General features: G+C 35.4%; 2 protein-coding genes across 5 annotated transcripts; one reads left to right on the forward strand and one right to left on the reverse strand.

Moving 5' to 3' along the window:
• Nucleotides 1-4,425: 4,425 nt before the first annotated feature.
• Nucleotides 4,426-7,117, forward strand: LOC113298590 (double-stranded RNA-binding protein 6-like). Its single transcript, XM_026547368.1, has 3 exons — nucleotides 4,426-5,045; nucleotides 5,706-5,925; nucleotides 6,262-7,117. Exons 1-3 carry the CDS (start codon nucleotides 4,800-4,802, stop codon nucleotides 6,939-6,941), a joined length of 1,146 nt encoding a protein of 381 aa, XP_026403153.1. The 5' UTR covers nucleotides 4,426-4,799; the 3' UTR covers nucleotides 6,942-7,117.
• Nucleotides 6,691-9,980, reverse strand: LOC113298591 (mRNA-decapping enzyme subunit 2-like). Of its 4 annotated transcripts, XM_026547371.1 has the most exons (10): nucleotides 9,744-9,980; nucleotides 9,455-9,606; nucleotides 9,203-9,330; nucleotides 9,014-9,112; nucleotides 8,863-8,871; nucleotides 8,719-8,823; nucleotides 8,402-8,505; nucleotides 8,241-8,308; nucleotides 7,864-8,079; nucleotides 6,691-6,854 (listed from the first exon to the last, which is right to left on the reverse strand). In XM_026547371.1, exons 1-9 carry the CDS (start codon nucleotides 9,818-9,820, stop codon nucleotides 7,898-7,900), a joined length of 924 nt encoding a protein of 307 aa, XP_026403156.1. In that variant the 5' UTR covers nucleotides 9,821-9,980; the 3' UTR covers nucleotides 6,691-6,854; nucleotides 7,864-7,897. The 4 variants fall into 4 exon arrangements, with proteins under 4 accessions (XP_026403156.1, XP_026403154.1, XP_026403157.1 ...); XM_026547369.1 differs by having other exon boundaries at nucleotides 8,719-8,871; XM_026547372.1 differs by lacking the exon at nucleotides 7,864-8,079 and having other exon boundaries at nucleotides 8,719-8,871.
• Between the last annotated feature and the right edge of the window lie 11,835 nt (nucleotides 9,981-21,815).

Consider the following 21,815-nt stretch of genomic DNA (forward strand, 5'->3'; position numbering starts at 1 on the left):
CTGGTTAGACCAATCCAAAAACTTGATTACCGAAATAACCAATTTCCAGATTCACAATCAATCAATATAGAACTCCAAGAGTAACTATAAAGTGATGCCAATCTTATCAACTAGATTATCACAAGTCTATCAAAGATAAATAAGATCTAATTGGATCCCATCCTATCAAGATGTGTGCACAAATTCACAAGATACGAAAACTAATTAGAAAATCTTATTCGTCTTTAAATCTTTAATTGACTTCTCAATAACTTGCCTAACACAAACTTGAATCCTCTTGTGATCAATCACACACATAACGGAGTCTGTTAACAATAGATTATCACAAGAAGTCTTTAGATCCGCAAATGGTTCTAAAGATCCTGTAGATATTGTGATCTAGTTTGAGTGACCCTTATGTGAGAAGAGAAGGCTCTCAAGAATAATCAAACTAGGTTCAATCAAAGTTTCAACAACCGTTAGTCAATCAAATCAATAATAGATAACTAAAATAACAATGCAATTATCTAGTTTCCCACCAACGGTACTCGTAGAGCTTCTTGATCCCACAAAAGTCTTTAAACGAGCAGTCGTAAGAGATTTCACCTAATTAGGGTACTTTTCTCTCCAGATAGACGGATCCACCACAAAGAACACGGATGAAGTTTTTCTGGCTCTTAGGATAGTTTGCTAGAAATGCAAACTCAAGTATTTATAGACCAAGGTTGTTTGGACAACAAATAAATTCCAAAATCGAAAATATTCTCAAGATATTCATTAATGTACCTAATTTCGGTTTTCCTATTTCCAATTAAATGCCAAACCATATTTCTGAAATCTCTCTTAGAAAACTTCTATTATTAGTTTTGCACATTAACTAATAAACCGTTTCCAAAGGATATGTTTTAATTGCTGGTAAATCATAATTAAATGCTTTTCAATATTTCGGTTTGGGATTACCTTGAGCATCCAGGAATATCCTAGAACAATTAATGATAAGAGTTATGTATATGTTCAAATAATGTCGACATCTAAAAGCTTCTTATCTTAGCAAACCTTAATTCCTAATTAACACACAACCATGAAGAAATGTGCGAACTGTGGAAACTCGGTTTTGCTCTTGGAACCGATTATACCATGACTCACAATATAAATTGTGACCGGTTATACCATCAAAGATAGGTTGTGATCAGTTGCACCATGCTTCCCATTGTAGCTTGTGACCGATTACACCTTGCTTTCCAATATAGCTTGTGACTGATTACTCCTTGCTTACCAATATAGCTTGTGACCGGTTACACCTTGCTTCCTAATGTGGCTTGTGACCGGTTACACCTTGCTTCCCAAAACTAGTTAGGATCGGTAACACCTTGCCACACAATAAAGTCTATGACCGGTTATACCTTGATTCTCAACATAAGTCGAGATCGGTTCTACCTTGTCATCTTGTATTGGTCATCCAAATGATATTCAATAAAGAACTGGACTAACACACTTATGATTTCCCCTTTAATTATGAAACAAGTTCATACATCTACTTACTTAAACCAATGTAATAATACATAGTTTTCTAGGATGAAATCACATCTATATCCCATACATAATCAAGTAACTAAATACATAGATTATGTTGATATCATATTTACGGAATTCAAAAGATAAGCGTCATACTTCGTAATTCAATATAATTCTTTGACACTTTGATCATAATGATATGACCAAGTTTAATCACTAGAGTATTATAAATAATCTTCGCATGTTATGTTTTCAATATAATACAACTTGAAATATACGTTAGGAATGGAAACAATTCAAGTCAGTATTACTTACCTCAAGTAGAAGGATGATGTCTTCGTTGCAATCGTTAATTCTCTACTTTCTTAAGGTCATCAGAATAATACTAACTTGACATACCAACGCTTGGTGGGTTCAACCGAGCTGTGCTCTAACACACATCCTAACAGAGTGTCATTTTTATAGAGAAGTTTGGACGTCTGTCCCATGAGAAATTCATAGTGCATAGAGATGGAAATAATATAGCTAGCTGATTGGATAAAGAGTTAGTTTATTGACATAATGTCTACAATGGATGATGATTGGATAGTAAATATGGATAATATGGCTTGGGAGATATGGAAAGCAAGATGTTGCTATGTTTTTCAAGATATAAAACCAAATCTAGTGGGAACTTTCAGACTTATTCATCTTTTGAATGATGGCACGGGAAAAACTATGAAGAGGAGACAGAACTCAACAGTTTCCACTCTGATGCGTGTCGTGAGTGCAAAAAATTAAATCACTTATTTCCACACAATTAACTGGTAATATAATAGAAGCAAGGATCATTCCCACGAAGAGCATGGAGTTTTCAGTTGTCAAATGTCACAAATGGGAGTTTTTGTTTATAGGTTATAAAGGAAACAAAATAATAAAGCAATTAATAAAGATGTCATCAAGGATGAGGAGTATGACCGATGAATCCTTCTTCGTAATTAAACATTCATCAAAGTAATATAATTATCTATTCGTCATTAATCACATATTATCACGACCGTATAATAACAGCTAGAGCAGTGTTATCCCAAAAATTTCTTTTACCACTGGATACAGAAGCTTTCGCCTACCGGTCAGATGCTTTAAGGTTTATGAATTTAGGGTCAATCCTAGCGGTTAAACTCTTAGATCAAGGTCCACATACTAGTGTCGTCTTTATTCGCGATTGCTCCACAGAATCCCTCTGCAAGGTCTCACGGTTTCTACTTGTGTATAGGTTGTTCGACTGTTACTTGTCTCACAACTTGTTACTAGTAATAGATAAATTAAGGGATCAGTTTAGTTGGCCACCTAAAGCAATTAATCAGTCAATCATAAACTAGAGTAATGATAAAGACAATCGATAATCTTGTGAAGAAATCAAAATAGATTCATATATTAAATCAAAACATGTTTCGAACTTAAAATTCATCAAATAGAAGTTTATCTAGTCATGGATTTAGTAAGACCTATGATATACATAAGAAATAATCAAAGAGAAACAAATTCGGTAATGGAAGAACCCAAAACCCTAGCTTTCTCTCTTTGTCTTCTTTTATCCACTTCAGTCTCTTGATAAAATCTCTGTTCGGAACTCTCTTGAAAAGTATTTGGAAGTCTCCTTAAATATCCCTATGAATATTAGGGTTTGGGAATACTTCGGAACTAAGAAATTCAATTTTTGCAAGTATTTTCGTCACTTCTTGGAGGTAGAGATTGGTCCTACCCTATTCTCGATGTAGGTAGGGATTGGTCCCTGCTTGATCTCATAACTTTTGCATACGAACTCGGAATGACCTCATTATTTTTGCGTTCTTTTCGTCTCTTCATACTCTATAACATAGAGTTGAATACTCCTGAATTTGGTCGACTTCCTCCTGGTTATTAGTCCACGCTCGCGTTTATGTCCGTTTCGGCATCTTTTCGCTCTTTTTAGATGATTCTACCTAAATAAGATAAACAAAAGAAAACAAGAGTAATACAAGGTAATATGAAGGAACATAGCAAGTACAAGCATGGAATTGATAACAAAAATATAGTAAATTATGAACTTATCACACTCATCCAAGCTCGACAACTCAGCATCATTGGTCCACAAGAGACCCCTTTTTACTCAATTTGTTGCGATGCATCATATTAAAAATAAAAAAACTCATGAACATTGTACGAGTTAATCATTCAAAATCTTGTAGGTGTTTATGAACAAGGAAGGTTTATATATGCAAACAAATGCCTGGAGCCAGAGCTTGCTGAGTGTGGTGGATTACTGCTAGCAATGGAGTGGGCAGAGGAGCTTGGAATTCATCATGCGTGCTTCGAAATGGATGCACCGTTGGTTGCAGATGCAGTTAATGTCCAAACTGAGATGGATTCCCCAGAAGGTAGCGTGGGAGCATCAGCCTTTGATTCTGGATATTAGGTACAAGTTAAGCAACAATCCTTTTAGTATTGCAAATTTATAAGAAGAAAATGTAATAAGCCAACTAATTGATTGCTAGGATGTTAATAACCTTGAAAATTTCAAAATTACTAGGGTACCACATTAGGGTGGGTGTACCAAAACTATAATAAGACAAAACATATTTCCATATAAGACAAAACATATTTTCCCTTAGCTTGATACGCCCCCACCAAACCTAGCACCCCATTAGCAGCCTCGGAAAATTTGGTGTTCACATCCACCGAGTTTTATTGCCAGTACAATATGCGAGGATTTGAAAACCATAGGGGCATGTGGTTTTATTGCCGGTCCACAAACTCCACACTACTCACATAGTCGCGCTCCTGTACATTATGCAAATACCATAGGAGCATGTGGTGGCCATACGGCCAAACTCCATATAGTTGACCAGCATTATAATGAATAATTAATACTCTTTAGTACCTAGGAGTATTAATTAGCTAATTAAGTACTTAATTAACAGTCTTCTCTTACCATTAGTACATTGAATGAAGATGATGAGTACATTGAATGAAGATGATGATGAAAGAGTAGACTCTTTTCTCATTTACAAATTATTTAATTTCTTTTCCTCGTTTTCTTCTCTATGAATACTAACTTTCTCTCTCTTCTTTCAATCTCTAATCAAATCCACAAAACCCTAAAACCTCGATCCCTCCGGGGAATCATACTCAGTTGTTTAATTTTCATCGTTCCCGATTCCATTTCTCTTAGATTCTTGATCTGATCTTGCTTCTTGATCTTGAAATGCAGTTTTTCATTGAGATTTTGTGGTTTTTTATCCATTGAAATTGAATTTTGAGTTTAGGAATATATAGAGAAAGAGATGTATAAAAACCAGCTTCAAGAGCTGGCACAAAGAAGTTGTTTTAATCTGCCATCATATATATGTATAAGAGAAGGACCAGATCATGCACCAAGATTCAAAGCTACTGTTAATTTTAATGGTGAAGTATTTGAGAGTCCAAATTTTTGTACAACATTAAGACAAGCTGAACATTCTGCTGCTGAAATTGCATTTAATTCTTTATCTAATAGAGGTCCATCTCATTCCCTTGCTGCTAGGATCCTGGTGAGTAAGTTTTTGATCATTTTCATGTTATTTCATTTCAAATGCTTGAATCTTTAACTGGGTGAAAGCGAGAGAGAATTTTTATGGTCCAGAAATCATTTGTGAATGTTAATAAGATCGAGGTTTATTTTAGTGTTTAATGATCAACTCATGTAAACCAGGCTGAAATGTTGATAAATACTAGTACTAAAGAAAACTACTTATTAGCCCATCACCACCACCTATGGCCGTACAAAAGAAAATGACGACATGCCTGTGATTCTATGATGATGATCTTCCATTAGATTAGAGAAGCTTGTTAGGAAATACATGGAAAGGCGTGGGTGACAATTGAGTACGAGATGTCCTGGGGATGAAATTTTGTAAAGATGCGAAGTTAAAGAGACATTATTCATATTAAGATTGAAAATGGAAATGAGGAAAGTCAATTTCAGTTTGTATATATGTGCTTGTTTTGTAAATTAATTCTTCATCTTCAACCACCATAGTTGATACTATTACCTTATACAAAATATCAACTTATCCCGTTATGGCCAAGAAAAGTGGTAGTCTATCCCGCGGTGTACATACTACATTCTGAAAAGTTGGTCAGCAGTATCACTCATTAGTCTTTCCACATTATGTAGATGCTAATTCATTTATTTTGGGTATTCTGGATAGGATGAGACAGGAGTTTACAAAAACCTCTTACAGGAAATTGCACAAAGAGTTGGAGCATCACTTCCAATATATTCAACCACCAGATCAGGCCTTGGACACCTACCTGTCTTTACCTGCACGGTTGAGCTTGCTGGAATCGCATTTACAGGTGAACCAGCAAAGAACAAGAAGCAGGCCGAGAAGAATGCAGCCATGGCAGCATGGTCATCTCTTAAACAATGTGAGCCCCCCTGCCTAAAAGTATATATTGGTGTCAAATACACTTAACTTATCACAACATGTACAGGTATAGATGAACCTACCATTAACTAGATATTGTCACTTACAACTAAACATTCTTTAGTTGTATGTGGATTACTCTTCTTGAATATGTTTCACAGTTAAAAGTTTTTTGGAGAAAAGATCATATATTGTTTGGTAATTCCATGGTTGGCCAGTTAGAGGTGCAATTTGAAACCAAGTTGTGTTGTTGATCGAGCAAAATAGCTGTATGAGCTCCACTCCATTTGTGGCCACATGACCCTCCATCTGAGCTGACATATTCTTGTCTTGGTAGTGACACGACAAGCTGTGAATTCAGCATTTGAGAAAGAGATCAATGATGAGCTGGAACAGATTACAGTAGCTCGAGCACTACTGAAATACCGTCTGAAAGAAAAGATAGCAATGACAAACGTAAATGAACAATCACCATGCACAGCGAAGTTTCCGATGCAAAGCACTCGATCATCTCAGCCTCTTCCTGTTACTTCATCAAAGATTCTCCCTTTAATCCGCCCAAGACAGGCTCAACGAATTAGACCTATTCCCACTGCTGCGACTGATGGTTCCCAATCATCAGCAGACCATTGTGGATACCGTCCTCAGAAGTTACCTGCTGCAGGTGCAGCACCTTTTGTTCCTACGAGGCATTTCAGGCCATCATATCACGGAATGGCACCACCAGTGACGATGAGAAATGCAGTACCAGTTTTTTCTGCACCTCCTCTTCCCCCAAGAACAAACCAACCTCCAGTACTTGGGACGCCACCTTTGTGTATTTCCCCGTCAGTTCATGTTAGGCACGTTGTGCCAGTTTTTGCTGCTCCGCCAATACGGAGAGATGGACCACCAATACTTTTTATTCCTCGGCCATTTACCAGGTCATCCCTGCATATAGAGGAGATTCAAAATATTACTGGTATTGAGCATTCTGAATCTGCGACTAGGAAGGACCTGGAGCAGCTGAAAATCTGAATTGACAGAATTCTGGAGGATTAGGAACATATATGTATATATTTTTTAAGTTGTTATATTTATATGCTGAGTTTTTTTCTTTTCTTTTCTTTTCTTTTCTTCCTTCCATATTTTAAACTTTTGTAAAAGGTACCCTGTTACAGGCTTCAATAGTATTTGAACTTCAAATCGTCAGAATTTGTTTCTTTTCATTTTATCGGCTAATACAAAATTCCAGAAATTCGGAAGTGAATACTATATGAAATTTCAAATCGTCAGAATTTTTTTCTTTTCCTTTTACTGGCCAAAACAAAATTTCAGAAATTTGGAGGGCAGGCATGCTATCTTGTATCTAAAACCGTGTTGCATTGAGGGAAGATTGGTCTACCACATCTTAAATGCTTGTAAAGTGAAAGGGTACCGCTGTAATCAAGAAAATTTGGCTCATTGGTGTCTGTCATTAATCTAATCACATGAGAAAAATTAAAGAGCCATTAAGAAGAGAAAAATCTCTTGTCCAATCCCGCTGCACGCGATAATAATATATTTTGCCAATATGCTTCTTCTTTTCCTATGATGAGTTACTGTACCGAAACAATTAAAGGGCATAACGGATCAAAGCAAAGCTGAAATGCATAAAAACATAAAGATATATAAAGAGAAGGCCACAAAAACAACAACGATTAAACCTTTGCTAAGTATAAGTTACTCTGATGAGAGCAAATACATGTGTTAGGCAAATGCACTTCCAACCAGAAAGATAGATGGAACAGAAAAAATAGTTCTGCTTTCCTGGTTCAAGAGATACCCCATGGCATCCAGAAGTGTTCCAGAATTGGTCACCCCCGCTGGGGATAAAAAACCTTCTTGGTTTTGTTTTTTTTTTGTTTTTTTTTTGAAAGAAGAACCCATCTTAATTTATTAGACTTATTTCAGGATTTACCGAAACAAAGATGCCTAAAGGCCAAGTTTTGGAGTTAGGCTGAGAATGAAGCTTCCATTGCTTGTATGATCATAGATGAATTGAGTTTGAAGCTTCGGAAGCTTCTTCCGGGTCTGGTGTCAGGTTGGCGAGATTCAAATCCAAGCTGAATCAAATGGTTGTTCTTTGTTTTCTTAGTTGCTCCTGTCGAGCCGTTTGTAGCGTTCCCTAAGCTTCCTAGACAAATATATCCCGTGAACATCAACAAAGTCACATGGAAATCAACTAATGCCCTTCTTTCCTCTAAAGAGGACAACATCTCATAAGAGAAAATAAGGGAACAGTATCTAGGACGAACATAAACAAGACGTTTCAGATAAGAAAGGATGGGGGGGAACCTTTAAAATACGTTTCTGACTTTTGAGTAGCAGGAGGTGCATGTGATGCAATCCACGATTTCAAAGACCTGCATGGAAGTTATGAATTTGAATCTCATTGCAACTCAAACAAGACCACCAATAATATACCAAAATTTGGTGTCACTGGTCAGCATACTCACGTTAAGAAAGGACCAACCATATAGAGCTTTAGGCCGTTCGCCCCGCGAGACATTGCTTCGTTGCCTGCTTGTTGGAGGTCACTAATCCTGTGCCATGATATCTCCTGCATTCAGCGAAGATCACAATTATGTATATACCCCGCTTCCTATCGAGCAAAAAATATTATACTCTACTTCACGAAATGTAAGCTGGAAAATAATAAATCAGCAAATAGGATGATCCGGGAGCTGGAGAAAACGGAAAGAAGTACTAAACAAGCTTATCAATCTTTAAGGCTTAAAGGGAATGCGGCGAGATAGAGGAGAGAGACACATACACTGATCTCCTTTTTTGTCTGAGGTGCGAAGACAGTATCATCCTTCACACCAGCAATTATGTAAAGCCGCACCCTTTGTTCTCCTATTGTAACTTCGATATATTCATCTATTTTCAGAAGTTTTGATATATCAAAGCCAGTTTCCTCCAAAACCTTCATTCGTAGCAGAAGACAGAAGACAAACTTAAAACATAATGAAAGACGAATTCAATCATCAAAGAACCAACCACATGAGAAGCAGAAAGGCTCGAAGTCATTTTATTAAGAAAATTTTCACTGGGGTGAATTTTCTTACCTCTCGGACGGCACACGTATTGTCTTCCTCATCCTTGTTCTTTTTCCCACGAGGAAAACTCCAGCTTGCTCCAATCTTCCATCCCTTAACTAATAAACACTGCAAGTTGAATATGTCAAACCATTAAGAAACCAGCAGTTTTTTTCCTTCAAATGTTGAAGCTTTCAATAAGAAAACTATATTACTGACCCGCTCAAAAGATTCATCCAAGATTATTGCCCCAGTTACTGGAACTCGAACCTTGTAAGAGGTGAAGTCCTTGTATATATCATCTATATGTGCAATATATGGTCTGAGAGCAGCACAGCTATTAAACACTAACTTTATTAAGGATGATTAAGATCAATTGATAAGAACAAATAATAACAATCAACTATGCATGCAGTCAACTTCATTGTGCCAAATTCTGTTGACAACCCCAAAACGTTGTTCAAAGGATACTTAGAGAAGTGAATTCCCTCAGAGATAGCGACTTGAGTGATGGATTTTGTACAACTGAATTGTCCTCGTAGAACCAATGTGCTTGCTCCACGAGAAATAAGATTCTCTCAAATGACTCCAAGTCTTCTTTTGGAACATTCAAAACAAATCGACTGCCAAAAATATCACAATTTTGGACACAAATGCAATAGATTCGATTTAAGATCTTATGATAAACATTGTTTTTCAAAAAAAACAAACAAAAAAAAAAGCTAATTTCATAAATGTAGGATGGAAGGGAGTGACAGACCTGCAAAGATCATCGAGAAGTTCCTGAGGAGGAAGATAATATTTCATGGAAGCACTTGGAGATCGATGTAAACCCATTATTTGCTTCCTAGGAATAATAAATACCTTAATATGTCTTGTCTGTATAATTGTTTTTCATGAAAACGAAATTAATGAATCAGTGGAAAAGAAAAAAGAAAATGAAAGATGGTAAAATTAGGTTTTCTTTTTACTCCTACACCAGCAGCTTACTGAAAGACTGGTGAAGTGGTGTGGTTACTCTGCTCAAACTGGGGTTGCTACAGTTTTAAGAGTAAGAGGAAGAAGATCTGAACGGTGATAATGGGCTTCGCAGTGTGTTACTAAATGGGCTTACTTGACCTAGCCCAATTTGAAGGCTGTTTAAAAAAAAAAAAAAGAAAAAAAAAACCTGTTTTGAGGCATACTCAATCTTTTTGAGACATACCCATTCATTATACCATCTAGGGTGGATTTATAAGGGGTGTTCTAAAGGTAGTGCAATTACCTGTATATCCTTAAATAGTTTAAATTACTAGAGTGCCCTTATCCTCAAAAACCTAAAATCAAAAATCAAAATAAACTTTAAACTTAAACATCTTGGACTCCAATTCAATCAAGAAATTGATCAAGCAAAGCAAACACGAATCGAAGTGAGCGACGTTGGAGTGCGAAATCCAAATCTCAATTGCTCTTAGATGTATTTTAGAATGTATCTGTAACAAACCCATCTTGTTTTTGATTGATTTTATTTTGTTTGATAGATAGATAGAATATGATTTCAAAGATGAAATTAGGGTTTTCAGAAGATCAGTTCGGCTGATCTTGGAGTATCAATTTTGAGCCGAACCTAATGTATGATTTAGAGAAGCACTATGATCGGCTAATACGACTTTGCTAGATATTGTTCGAATTAGCCGAACCTAAATTCGTCAGTTACAGAGTGAAGTTCGGCTGAAAAGTTATCAGCCGAACTGTTCTTCTGCTCAGTAGATTTGGGTTTTAAAAATTCAATTTTTGACAGATTCAACTTATAAAAAGAAATTAAACCTCGTATAGAAGTCTACCTCTAATTTGAATCACACATTTTGGTCACTAAAATCTCAAAATTCAAAATCCAAGTTTTTTTTTCACTTCTTCTTCTTCTTCTTCCTCTCAAAAACCCCAACTCTCTCACATAAATTTGATTTTCTACTAATTCACCACTAATAATTTAATTTTTAATCAATCCTTAAAATTCCTAACTAATCAAATCTAATCACAATCATCAATACTAATTATGTAAGGGTAGTTATGCTATTATCAAAAAGGGTGGATAAGAGGTGATGTTGTTTTTTATTTAGTGACCTTATTTTGGCGTTATTTAGTATGCCTCAAAAAAATTCAGTATGCCTCAAAATAGGTTTCAAAAAAAAGTTTCCACAATACAAGGGGAATTATACCCGATCACATACGGACCTTACAACCTGATTACATTCTCCCGTTGGAGCAAAATTTGTGAAACTGGAAGGCCACTAAAAGTGCCCTTATCTGAACTCCACAAAATAATGGTTCTCCATTGCGTTCAAAAACATAAACCTTATTCCATGAATGCGTCTGTAATTTTCCTTGCAAGCCTCTCAATGAAGGTATACAGAAACAATGACAAAATAAAATTACAACGACCCTTAAGATTCATGAAACTTTCCATGATTCTAGTTGTTGTCTGATGCATCTAGCATTCACCCATAAAAGCACTGATGAAGTAAGACCAAAGTGAGTATATGAAGTGGCAATGTATAAACAAGTGTTGAATTGTTTCGTAATTTGTGTTGCATAAAATGCTGGCATTGGTAGGAGTTGTAATACCTCTGTGTTGAAGTATTGTTCTCGCTGGTAGAGAGTTGTGAAGGGTCCATGCAAGGAATAAAAATATTTTGGAGGGAGATTAGGCAGTAAAAAGCATGTCGATAAAACCATAACTTGAATCTTCACCAATCAGTAAATCATAGAGCTTACCTGTTCTCAAAACCACCAAGTGTGTCGTTGTCTGGATTAAGAAATACGTTTCTAAGATCATGTCAACATACCAATTATTTCCCCATCATCAAGAGGAAGCGTGAAGTCAAGGTTCCAGCCAGCAACGGTATGCATATTGCATTCTTATACAAGCGACTTTGTAGAAACGAGGATGCTTTTACTTTGGAGCATGATTATTGAGCCATCAATCATCTAGAAACGAGTAGTTCTCTCATTATGAACCTGTAATTTAAGGTACAAAAGAAGCTGAGTTATAGCTTCTGTTGGAACAATTGCCGATTTCAAACCTGCAAAACAAAAGTTAAACATAAAAACAAGATAACGGCTGGTCACGACCAGGTCGTTCTTTTTAAGATGTTTCGTGGCTCTGCCTTGAGTTTTGTGCAAGCAGTTCGTTCTTCGTGACAACTCCCCCATGATAAAACAGCCGAGATAAAAACTCTCTTCAATCCCTCACGCACACATTGAGAGATTGATCATTTTCAATTTTTCTTATCTTGCTCAGAAAAACTAGCCTCTTGATTCTCAAAAAAAAAAAAACAATGGTATTGAAAACTTGTTTTGCTTGTGCTTCCAAAAATGATTTTTATAGCCCCAAGCAATGAATACGAATTAATGCAAAATAAATTTAATTTATTGCAAACATTATAAATTTCATAACAATATAAAACGGGCAAATTAATCGTACCATAATTAGCACAATTATCAACGTAATTAAAGGCAGTAAAACTGGGTTGAAAATTCTTTTCAAAATCAGCAAAAATAACTTTCCAAATTCAAGAGACCTCCCAAGACTCCCAAAGCCCCAAGGCTCCGCTCCCGGAATAATTAAATATATACATATTATTTATATATATATACCCAATCAGTATGGGGATTTGATCCTGAGACCTCACCTTCAAGGCCCAAAATGCTTAACCACTGGGCCAAGCTCGAATTGTTGATAAAATATATAAAAGAATTATTTTAAAACATATATCCTAACAACCCTCACTTATATTTTTAAAATCATTGAGCAAGATCCGTATAATTATGTGCATAAGCAAAGGTATCTTTCGATTTTGAACCTTTACATAGTATTAAATTCTCTGAACTCTGACATAGAGTGAACACATGTATTTGAACTCTATGGAGAGAACAGATTACTTAATACACACACAACTGTACTAAGAATAAAGTCCTAAACGCCAGCACATTACGGCATTGTTCTTATCCCAGTTTCAATGAATGTTCTAGAGAACTGTCCATGTTCTCATAGAAAGCGACCACACTTTCTCATTCACATAGGTGAGACTATCAAAGGTACTCCTGTAGCTTGGTACCCCAATCTATACAGAGCTATAGACTTCATTAAGAGTTAAAGAACTCAACCTTAACCCGCTTCAGGATATTATGCCATGGGAAAAATGCATGGTTCTATCTTCATATCATTTGTGAATCGTTATTCCCTTTGAACATATTTCTAGGTGGGTATCCATCACAAAATGACTCAATTTCTAGTGGGCAAAAGTCCCATGCCTTTAGAGGTATACAATACCTTTTCTCTAGCTAATCCTTTCGTCAAAGGATCAACTAAGTTATCTTCCGACATAACATGATCCACACGTACAACACTAGTTGTGAGAAACTCTCTAACTGTGATGTGCTTTCGACGCATTTGTCGATTCTTACCGTTATAAAAACAGTTCTGTACGTAATATCACAGTGGATCATAATAGCTGATATCGGTCTATCCCATACAGGAATTTGAGAAAGCAAGTTTCTCAACCATCCCGCTTCTTCACTAGCTGCTACTAGTGCTATCAATTCAGACTCCATCGTAGATTGAGCCAGAATTGTCTGTTTCTTTGACTTCCAAGACACAGCGCCACCAGCAATATTAAACAAATATCCACCAGTGGTCTTGGAGTCATCTGAAAGAGAGTTCCAATCAGCATCATAGTATCCTTCAAGGACTGCAGGAAACCTCTTATAGTGTAATCCTAGGTTAACGGTCTTTTTAAGATACCGCATAACCCTCTCAACTGCATTCCAGTTCCAAACCAGGACAACTGGTAAACCTGCATAAAAACCCCACTGCATATGAAATGTCTGGTCTGGTACAATCAGTTGCATAACGAAGACTACCAATTATACTAGCATATTCAGATTGTCTAACGCTATCACCAGTATTCTTAAACAGTTTAACACTAGAATCAAAAGGAGTACTCACAGGTTTACAGTCAAAATAGTTGTACTTCTTTAAAATCTTTTCAATATAATGAGAATAATCCAAAGAAATACCATCATTAGTTCTAGTAATCTTAATTCCCAGAATTACACTAGCTTCACCCAAATCTTTTATTCCAAATTTAGACTTAAGCATATTCTTAGGTTCTTCAACCACAAACAAGTTTGAACCAAAAATCAATAAATCATCCACATACAAACAAATCATGATGCATGCATTGTTTTCAAACTTATAGTATATGCATTTGTCACTTTCATTAATTCTGAAACCATGTGAAATCATCAAATTATCAAATTTTTCATGCTATTGCTTAGGAGCATATTCTTACACACTTTATGCTCATGGCCAGGAACAACAAAACCTTTAGGTTGTTCCATGTAAATTTCTTCTTCTAATTCATCATTCAAAAAAACTGTTTTAACATCCATTTGATGAACAACAAGATTATGCACAACAGCAACATCAATCAAAACACGAATAGAAGTCAATCTTGTAACATGAGAATAAGTATCAAAAAAATCTACATCTTCTCTTTGTCTAAATCCTTTAGCTACCAACCTAGCTTTGTGTTTGTCTACTGAACCATCAGGGTTCAACTTCCTTTTAAGTACCCATTTACAACCTATTGCTTTGCAACCAGGGGGTACATCTGCTAGGTGTCAAGTTCCATTAAGATTATGGGAGTCCATTTCATTATCTATGGCTTCTTGCCAAAAACCGGATTCAGGTGAATTAAGTGCCTTGAAGACTAGAAGGGTCTTCCTCTAGAGTATAAACTTCAAAGTCAGAACCATAGTCTGTCGCAATCCTAGCCCTTTTGCTACCCCTAGGTTCAATTTCAGCGTCTCTACTTTCTGCAGTTATAGGTTCTTCTATTCTAAGTTCAGAACTTGTACTAGGTAGAGAACCCCCACTATTTCTAAATTTAAAAGGAAATCTATCTTCAAAGAAATCAGCATCAAAAGATTCAGTAATAACTTTATTATTAAGATCAAAAAATCTATAAGCTTTACTGTTTTGAGCATACCTAACAAAAACACATTCATAAGCTTTACTAGCTAGCTTTGATCTGTTAGGACCAGGAATACGAATATAAGACAAACAACCATATACTTTAAAATAAGATACATTTGGTTTTCTATTTTTCCATACTTAATACGGTGAAATTTTAGTTTTTGAATTTGTAACATGATTCAAGACATAACAAACAGTCAACAAAATTTCTCCCCACCAATGGGGGGCAGCACCAGAACTCAACAAACATGTAGTCACAAGAGTAGTAAAAGTACGATTCTTTCTTTCAGCTTTTCCATTCATTTCAGGGTTATAAGGAGCAGTTTTTTCATGTATAATTCCATAAGATTCATAAATTTCAGTGAATGGTTTAGAATCATATTCAGTTCCCCTATCACTACGAAATCTTTTAATTTTCCTACCAAATTGATTTTCAACTTCAGCAATAAAAACCTTAAATTTTTCAATAGCTTCATTCTTATGACTTAGCAAGTAAACATAGGTACAGTTAGAACAATCATCAATAAAAGTCATGACATATATTTTTTCATTTCTAGTTAATATACCTTCATATTCACGCAAATCAGAATGCACTAACTCTAAAGGTTCAGATTCTCTAACAACAGATTTATGGGAACTCTTGGTTATTTTTGCTTGACTACAAGATTCACACTTTTCAAAGTCATGCATGGATAGTTTTGGAATAAAACCTTGTTTGCTCATGGTATCTACTGATCTAATGTTCACATGACAAACTCTAGCATGCCAAACATTAAAAGTACACACAATATAAGAAGAAGATGCAATTTTATTCATTTCTACATTAAGCTTAAACATTCCATCAACAACATAACCTTTTCCTACAAACACTCTGTTTTTAGTAATTGTGTAAACATCAAATCCAATAGTCGATACAACCCATCCTTGTCGAGAAGATAGCCGGAAACAAGATTCTTTCTCATTTCTGGAGTGTGGAGGACATCTTTCAGCATAATTGTCTTCCCATAAGTAAACTTCAGTTCTACCGTACCAGAACCTTTCACAACAGTGGTATGGGAGTCTCCCAACAACACTTTCTTATCCTTGATTTCTGCATAGCTCTTAATTAGGGACCTATCAAAACAACAATGGCGTGAAGCACCACTGTCTATTCACCACCCATCGGTTCCACCAACCATGTGAATCTCTGGATCAGAAACCATGGCAATTATAACGCTTTCAGCAGCATTAGCTTGTGCGTTATTCTTTCCTTTGTTATTCCTGCAATCCCTAGCCATGTGGTTTGGTTTACCGCAGGCATAACAAAGGAACTCAGAATCAGAATTCTGAAATTTCTTTGATGGGTGTGGGTTCTTGTTTTGATTAGGTTTTCCTTTCCTTTGGTATTGGTCAGGTTTCATCGGTTTTTTCTTAGGTTTCAAACTCGGTTGAGTCTGATTCTTATTGTTGGAAACGATAAGAATCTCTTCCTTTCTATCTTGTTTCTGTGCTTCCTCTTCAACCCCGAGCTTAACAATCAAACTTTCAAGAGAAAATTCCTTAGTTTTATGACGCAAAGCATTACGAAAATCTTTCCAAGATGGGGGTAATTTATCAATCAGTACAGATACTTGAAATTGTTCATCAGTTTCATACCTTCCGTCATAATTTCATGAGCTATTTTCTGAAGTTCATGAGCCTGAGCAACGACTGATTTTTCATCCACCATTTGATATCTCAGGTAGCGGCTTACAACATATTTCTTCGATCCAGCTTTTTCAGTGTCATATTTTTTCTGTAAGGCATCCCACACATCTTTAGCAGTATCAAATGTGGAGTAATATTCATATAGATCGTCAGACAAAGCATTCAAAATATAGTTTTTGCAATCAAAGTCATTATCAATCCATTTGTCATAGGCTTTTTGTTTTTCTTCAGCAGTTTAGGTCACAACAGGTTCTTCAGTTGGTTGAGGAGTTGCACTTGTTGCGGCTGGAGTTGCTTTTTTCACAGCTTCTTCATCTTGTGGATTAGGTGGTTTGATGGAGGTCACCATCATGTGAAACTTCATCAATTTGAGGTAGAAAAACAACTTTATCTTCCATCTTCTGAAATGAAGTCCTTCAAACTTGAACGGCTTGTGGATATCAGCAACGGTTTTTTTTTTCAGATTCCATGGCAGAAAGATACGTCTTAAAATTGTTGGAACAATCGCCGATTTCAAACCTGCAAAATAAAAGTTAAACACAAAAACAAGATAACGGCTGAGTCACGACCAGGTCGCTCTCTTTAAGACGTTTCGTGGCTCTGCCTTGAGTTTTGTGCAAGCAGTTCGTTCTTCGTCACAATGCCCCCATGATAAAACAGCCGAGATAAAAACTCTCTTCAATCCCTCACGCACACAATGAGAGATTGATCACTTTCACTCTTTCTTATCTTGCTCAGAAAAACTAGTCTCTTGATTCTCAAAAAAACAACAGTGGTATTGAAAACTTGTTTTGCTTCTGCTTCCAAAACTGATTTTTATAGCCCCAAGCAATGAATACGAATTAATGCAAAATAAATTTAATTTATTGCAAATATTATAAATTTCATAACAGTATAAAACAGTCAAATTAATCGTACCATAATTAGCACAATTATCAACGTAATTAAGGGTAGTAAAACTGGGTTGAAAATTCTTTTCAAAACTAGCAAAAATAATTTTACAAATTCAAGAGACCTCCCAAGACCCCCAAGACCCCAAGGCTCCTCTCCCGGAATAATTAAATATATACATATTATATTATTTATATATATTAGTTTCTCACCCGTGCGATGCACGGGTCTGTCTCTTGCTTATGGGAATATTGGATGCTGGTTATATAAAGAAGGGGTAACAAATCAGTAAGCTATAATCATGATATTTTTCTTACATCTTACAAACTGAAAACAAATACGCTAATATCTCAGTTGTTGTGCAAGAAAATAAAATGAACCAATTGTTGTGCAAGACAATAAAATGAACCAAAAAAACGCTAAAGCAAATATTAACTCCAAGGTAGACAACGCTATGAAAAGGGACTTCTTCTTAGCATTCTTCCACGTCCTCTTTGTCCTGGCATTAAAAATGTTATCTTTGTATGCGTATGGAACGATTGTTATTTTGGATGTAAAACATTTTTCTTGTTTTGGTAAAAAGTATCATAACTGTTGACTTCCTTCATTTCCTCTTTGTCTTGCTAAATATTATATATCATAATTATTGACTTCCATGACCTTGAACCTGTTTGATCCACTTCCCAAACAGAATCCAAAAAATAGTACATCAAAACGTCTTTTCCAACAAATCATCAAACAGTTCAAAGTGTCTTTAGATTGTTCCCCTTGATAATACTCCCTCCGTTTTAAAAAGATATACTAAATTATTTTTTTTGTAAACATATCACTATAATCGATGAAGATAATAATTATTAGGATAAATGATTTTCAGTACCGTTTTACAGAGCTCCTCCATGTTATAGCCCATGAATTCCTCTGCTGGCCTGCCCATTAAAACAAAGACTGCATGGGAAGTGTGATCCACCACTAATATTTCAACTAAAAAACTTCCAATCAACTAATCATAAACCCTAAGCAAAATAAAATCTTTACTTCAAACATACTTTACGGTTTTTAAGCACATATAATATGCACACTACAATGTACTACCTGATTAGGACGCGTTGGTGCCTTGCAAGAAGTGTGAGCTCAGTTTTTTTTCTTGAGTATGCTCTTTTCAACATCACGGTCAATCGGATCTTTCTGTTGAGTATGCTCCTGTCTTTTTCTACTGACAACCCTCAATTGGTTTGAACTCCGCTGGACGTGTCTTATCCAGGGATGCATACATAAGAAGGTACATTAGGTGAATATAGCTATAAAAATTCAATTATAGGTGAATATCTACGCCTGAATCTAGGATTTTAAATGCACTTGGTATCGTATTTTTCAGCAAAGCATTAGATATGCATTTGACAGTATGGATACTTTTAGCATATAATTGTATGGTTGGTATTTTTAGCACTTAGCAGTATCATATATAATTGGATTTTCACATAATGGATACTCTTGGCGTAATATGGATGTTTCGTATTTTTTTTGGTATATTGTATCGGATAAGTAAAACCTAACCTGTGCACATTTCTAGTAAATGTAGTACTTCTCAATTTTTGGTTAGAAAGAATTATCATATCATCAAGCGGGTTAAAATGGAGGGAAAAATATTTTCCTTACAAATAGAGAGTATTTATGTGGTAATGATTTTTCAGTAGACATCGGTTTGAAAGGAAAATCTTTAACTATCCTGTAAAACGTTCACAAATATTATTTATTTGGGTGTAACTGACCCTTTTTTTTTTGCATTTTCATATAATACATGGACCTTTTATGTCTTATCAATCAGTATTTTCAGTCCTTGCCGGCTTGTTATCCTTGATACTGCAATTTACAGTTGTGTATGTGAGAAATTGGTTTCGGAAGAAAGAAATCATTGGCGAAACGTGATTCCAGACTAAATAAAAACTTCCTACACACTAACGCACATAAATGGGCCCCATGTTTTCCCCTGAAGGGTCGGTCCTACCACACGTGTATATGCGGTTTTCTTGTGAAACCACGGTTCGTATAAAACCACTATTCGGAAGATAGATTCCCACGTGCTTTATGCTATGTCATCAGCTCTTCTGTATAGTCAATGCAAAGCAAACATTAATTGGAAACTTGGGCCTTCTCAAAATAAAAGTTAGTACATAATTACCAAAGTATTTTTCTTTCTTTAGTCCTATCTTGGTAACAGCCAAACCAGGTACCGTTGCAGAGTCCGAAACTTGGATTAAAATTCCTCACTAAAATTATTGTTGTGTACCAACCTTGTGATGAAGTACATACAATATGAATCGGAATCCCTGAAACTTTCTGACTGTTTAGATATTCGAGTGAATACTATTTCGGCTGTGTTAAAATTATGTGATGGACGCTCTCTGAGTCGGAGCTCAAAAACTGTACTCTTCACCTGGAAGCAACGATATCATTTATCTCCTCAACTATATTATTAAGTGAAGGTACTTAAGATGCACATTTCCTTCAGATAATCCAATCTTCATATTTATGAATTTTATCAGGACGCTCTCAATAATCGAGCCAACAGAATCTCCATTAGACTGAATTAATAAGTCATATGACACCTTTATTCCCGTTGGCTCTTCATGTTCTTCAAGTGCCATATGCCTTGCAATTTCCCATCCCCAAGTTGCATAACCCATTTACTAAACGCTGATATAGATTGTTTATGTTCATAATTAAAATCTTTGTTCATGAGAGACAGAAGATTATCAAATGTTCATGGTTATCAGAACTTGCAGAACTGTTGTTGGAAAGAAAAAATTGCTTAGCTTCTTTGAGCTGTAAATATATAACTTAGTTGTTGTTTTTTACATGCTTCTTCAGCGTTTTCTTGTGAATCTATACATGGTTTTTTTATTTTATTTTTATAGAAAGTAATTAGTGTTTCCATACTTGTTAGAAATATATTTTTTCCAAAAAATAAATAAATTTATGCTTAACTAAATTCAATTTAATTTATATATATATAGCAAATTATTTTTTGGTTTTTCTTTTAACTTTGGTTAACAACATTTGTTGGTGGCGGTGAATATTTGGAGACACACTCTTAACAATTAGGACCATTAACTAAATCCAATTGAAGTTGGTTCAATTATCTAGGTGCAAGAGTTTCGCAACTTCAGTCTACACTCTACAGGTTATAACCAATGCTTATTTGTGCCATTCCGAAGTTAAACTCGTAGCACATCGTTAATTTAGTCTTTATAATGGTGAATGTGCAATTATAGATGCTATTTTCTGCTTTTAAAAACAGAGAATAGCCCTCATCAACATATCGACTTAAAAGCAAAATAAGAAAACAAAACGGACCAATATCTCAAACTACTTTCCATTAAAGACTTCTTATAGTTATTACTTGTTAAAAGCTTATACAATTTCCAGTTCTTTAAAAGATTTCTTATAGTTATTATTAGTCGTTAGAAGCTTATACAATTTACTTACCATCCTGTGTTATAATGTGATGGGTTGACTCTATTAAAGTATTACAAACAAAAATAGTAATGCTTCCAAGTTTTATGCAAATGAGACTGTACAAGGCACTGAAATGGTATATACCGCAGAGCTAGTAACATTATGGCTAAGTTGAGCCAGTAACATTTGAAGTCCTGGAGTTCTGGAAGTCTAAGCATGCGTTACAATGAACCGGCAGAATCATAATATAAAACGTAAGCACCACCTTATGAAAACATTTGTCTCTGCCACCTAATTTCCTATACACCAAACCATACGAAACAAAACAAAACGATGAAATTAACTCTGAAAATGAATCCGAAAGGTATAACAAAAGACATATCAATTAATATATAATGGAAATGAAACATTCATAAATCCAACCACCATTTTCGTCCGACCAATTTGCAATATATATATATAAAAAAGTAGTTTTTTTAAAAGCGAGTATGAATCCCACCACCCATTGGTATATTAGTCTTCACACACTCTCTTGGTGACTTGATCTATATATCGAGCTCGTTCCTGTAAAAACAAAAACAAAAAAGATCAAGAAATCAATCTTTAGGTATACCACTAACCAAAGTAATATCAATTAAATTCAGTAAAATAAAATCATGTATCAGGTATGTAGAAAGTTTGTGTCTCTGAAGACCACATATTTTCCACAAAGTCAAATGATATATACTACCACGGTACCCCCAAGGAAATCTTAATATTTGACATCAATTGAATGTTAAT

The sequence above is a fragment of the Papaver somniferum genome, chromosome 7 (assembly GCF_003573695.1).
Source record: "Papaver somniferum cultivar HN1 chromosome 7, ASM357369v1, whole genome shotgun sequence".
In the NCBI taxonomy this organism is placed as follows: domain Eukaryota; kingdom Viridiplantae; phylum Streptophyta; class Magnoliopsida; order Ranunculales; family Papaveraceae; genus Papaver; species Papaver somniferum.

Excerpts from the sequence above, each read along its gene's own strand:
- LOC113298590 (XM_026547368.1), top strand. The coding sequence starts at position 4,800 with ATGTATAAAAACCAGCTTCAAGAGCTGGCACAAAGAAGTTGTTTTAAT. Across the intron at positions 5,046-5,705 it reads CCCTTGCTGCTAGGATCCTG|GATGAGACAGGAGTTTACAA; the intron begins GTGAGTAAGTTT and ends TATTCTGGATAG. Across the intron at positions 5,926-6,261 it reads ATGGTCATCTCTTAAACAAT|TGACACGACAAGCTGTGAAT; the intron begins GTGAGCCCCCCT and ends TTGTCTTGGTAG.
- LOC113298591 (XM_026547369.1), bottom strand. The coding sequence starts at position 9,820 with ATGGGTTTACATCGATCTCCAAGTGCTTCCATGAAATATTATCTTCCT. Across the intron at positions 9,113-9,202 it reads TGGATGAATCTTTTGAGCGG|TGTTTATTAGTTAAGGGATG; the intron begins GTCAGTAATATA and ends TTCAACTTGCAG. Across the intron at positions 8,080-8,240 it reads GTCAGAAACGTATTTTAAAG|GAAGCTTAGGGAACGCTACA; the intron begins GTTCCCCCCCAT and ends ATATTTGTCTAG.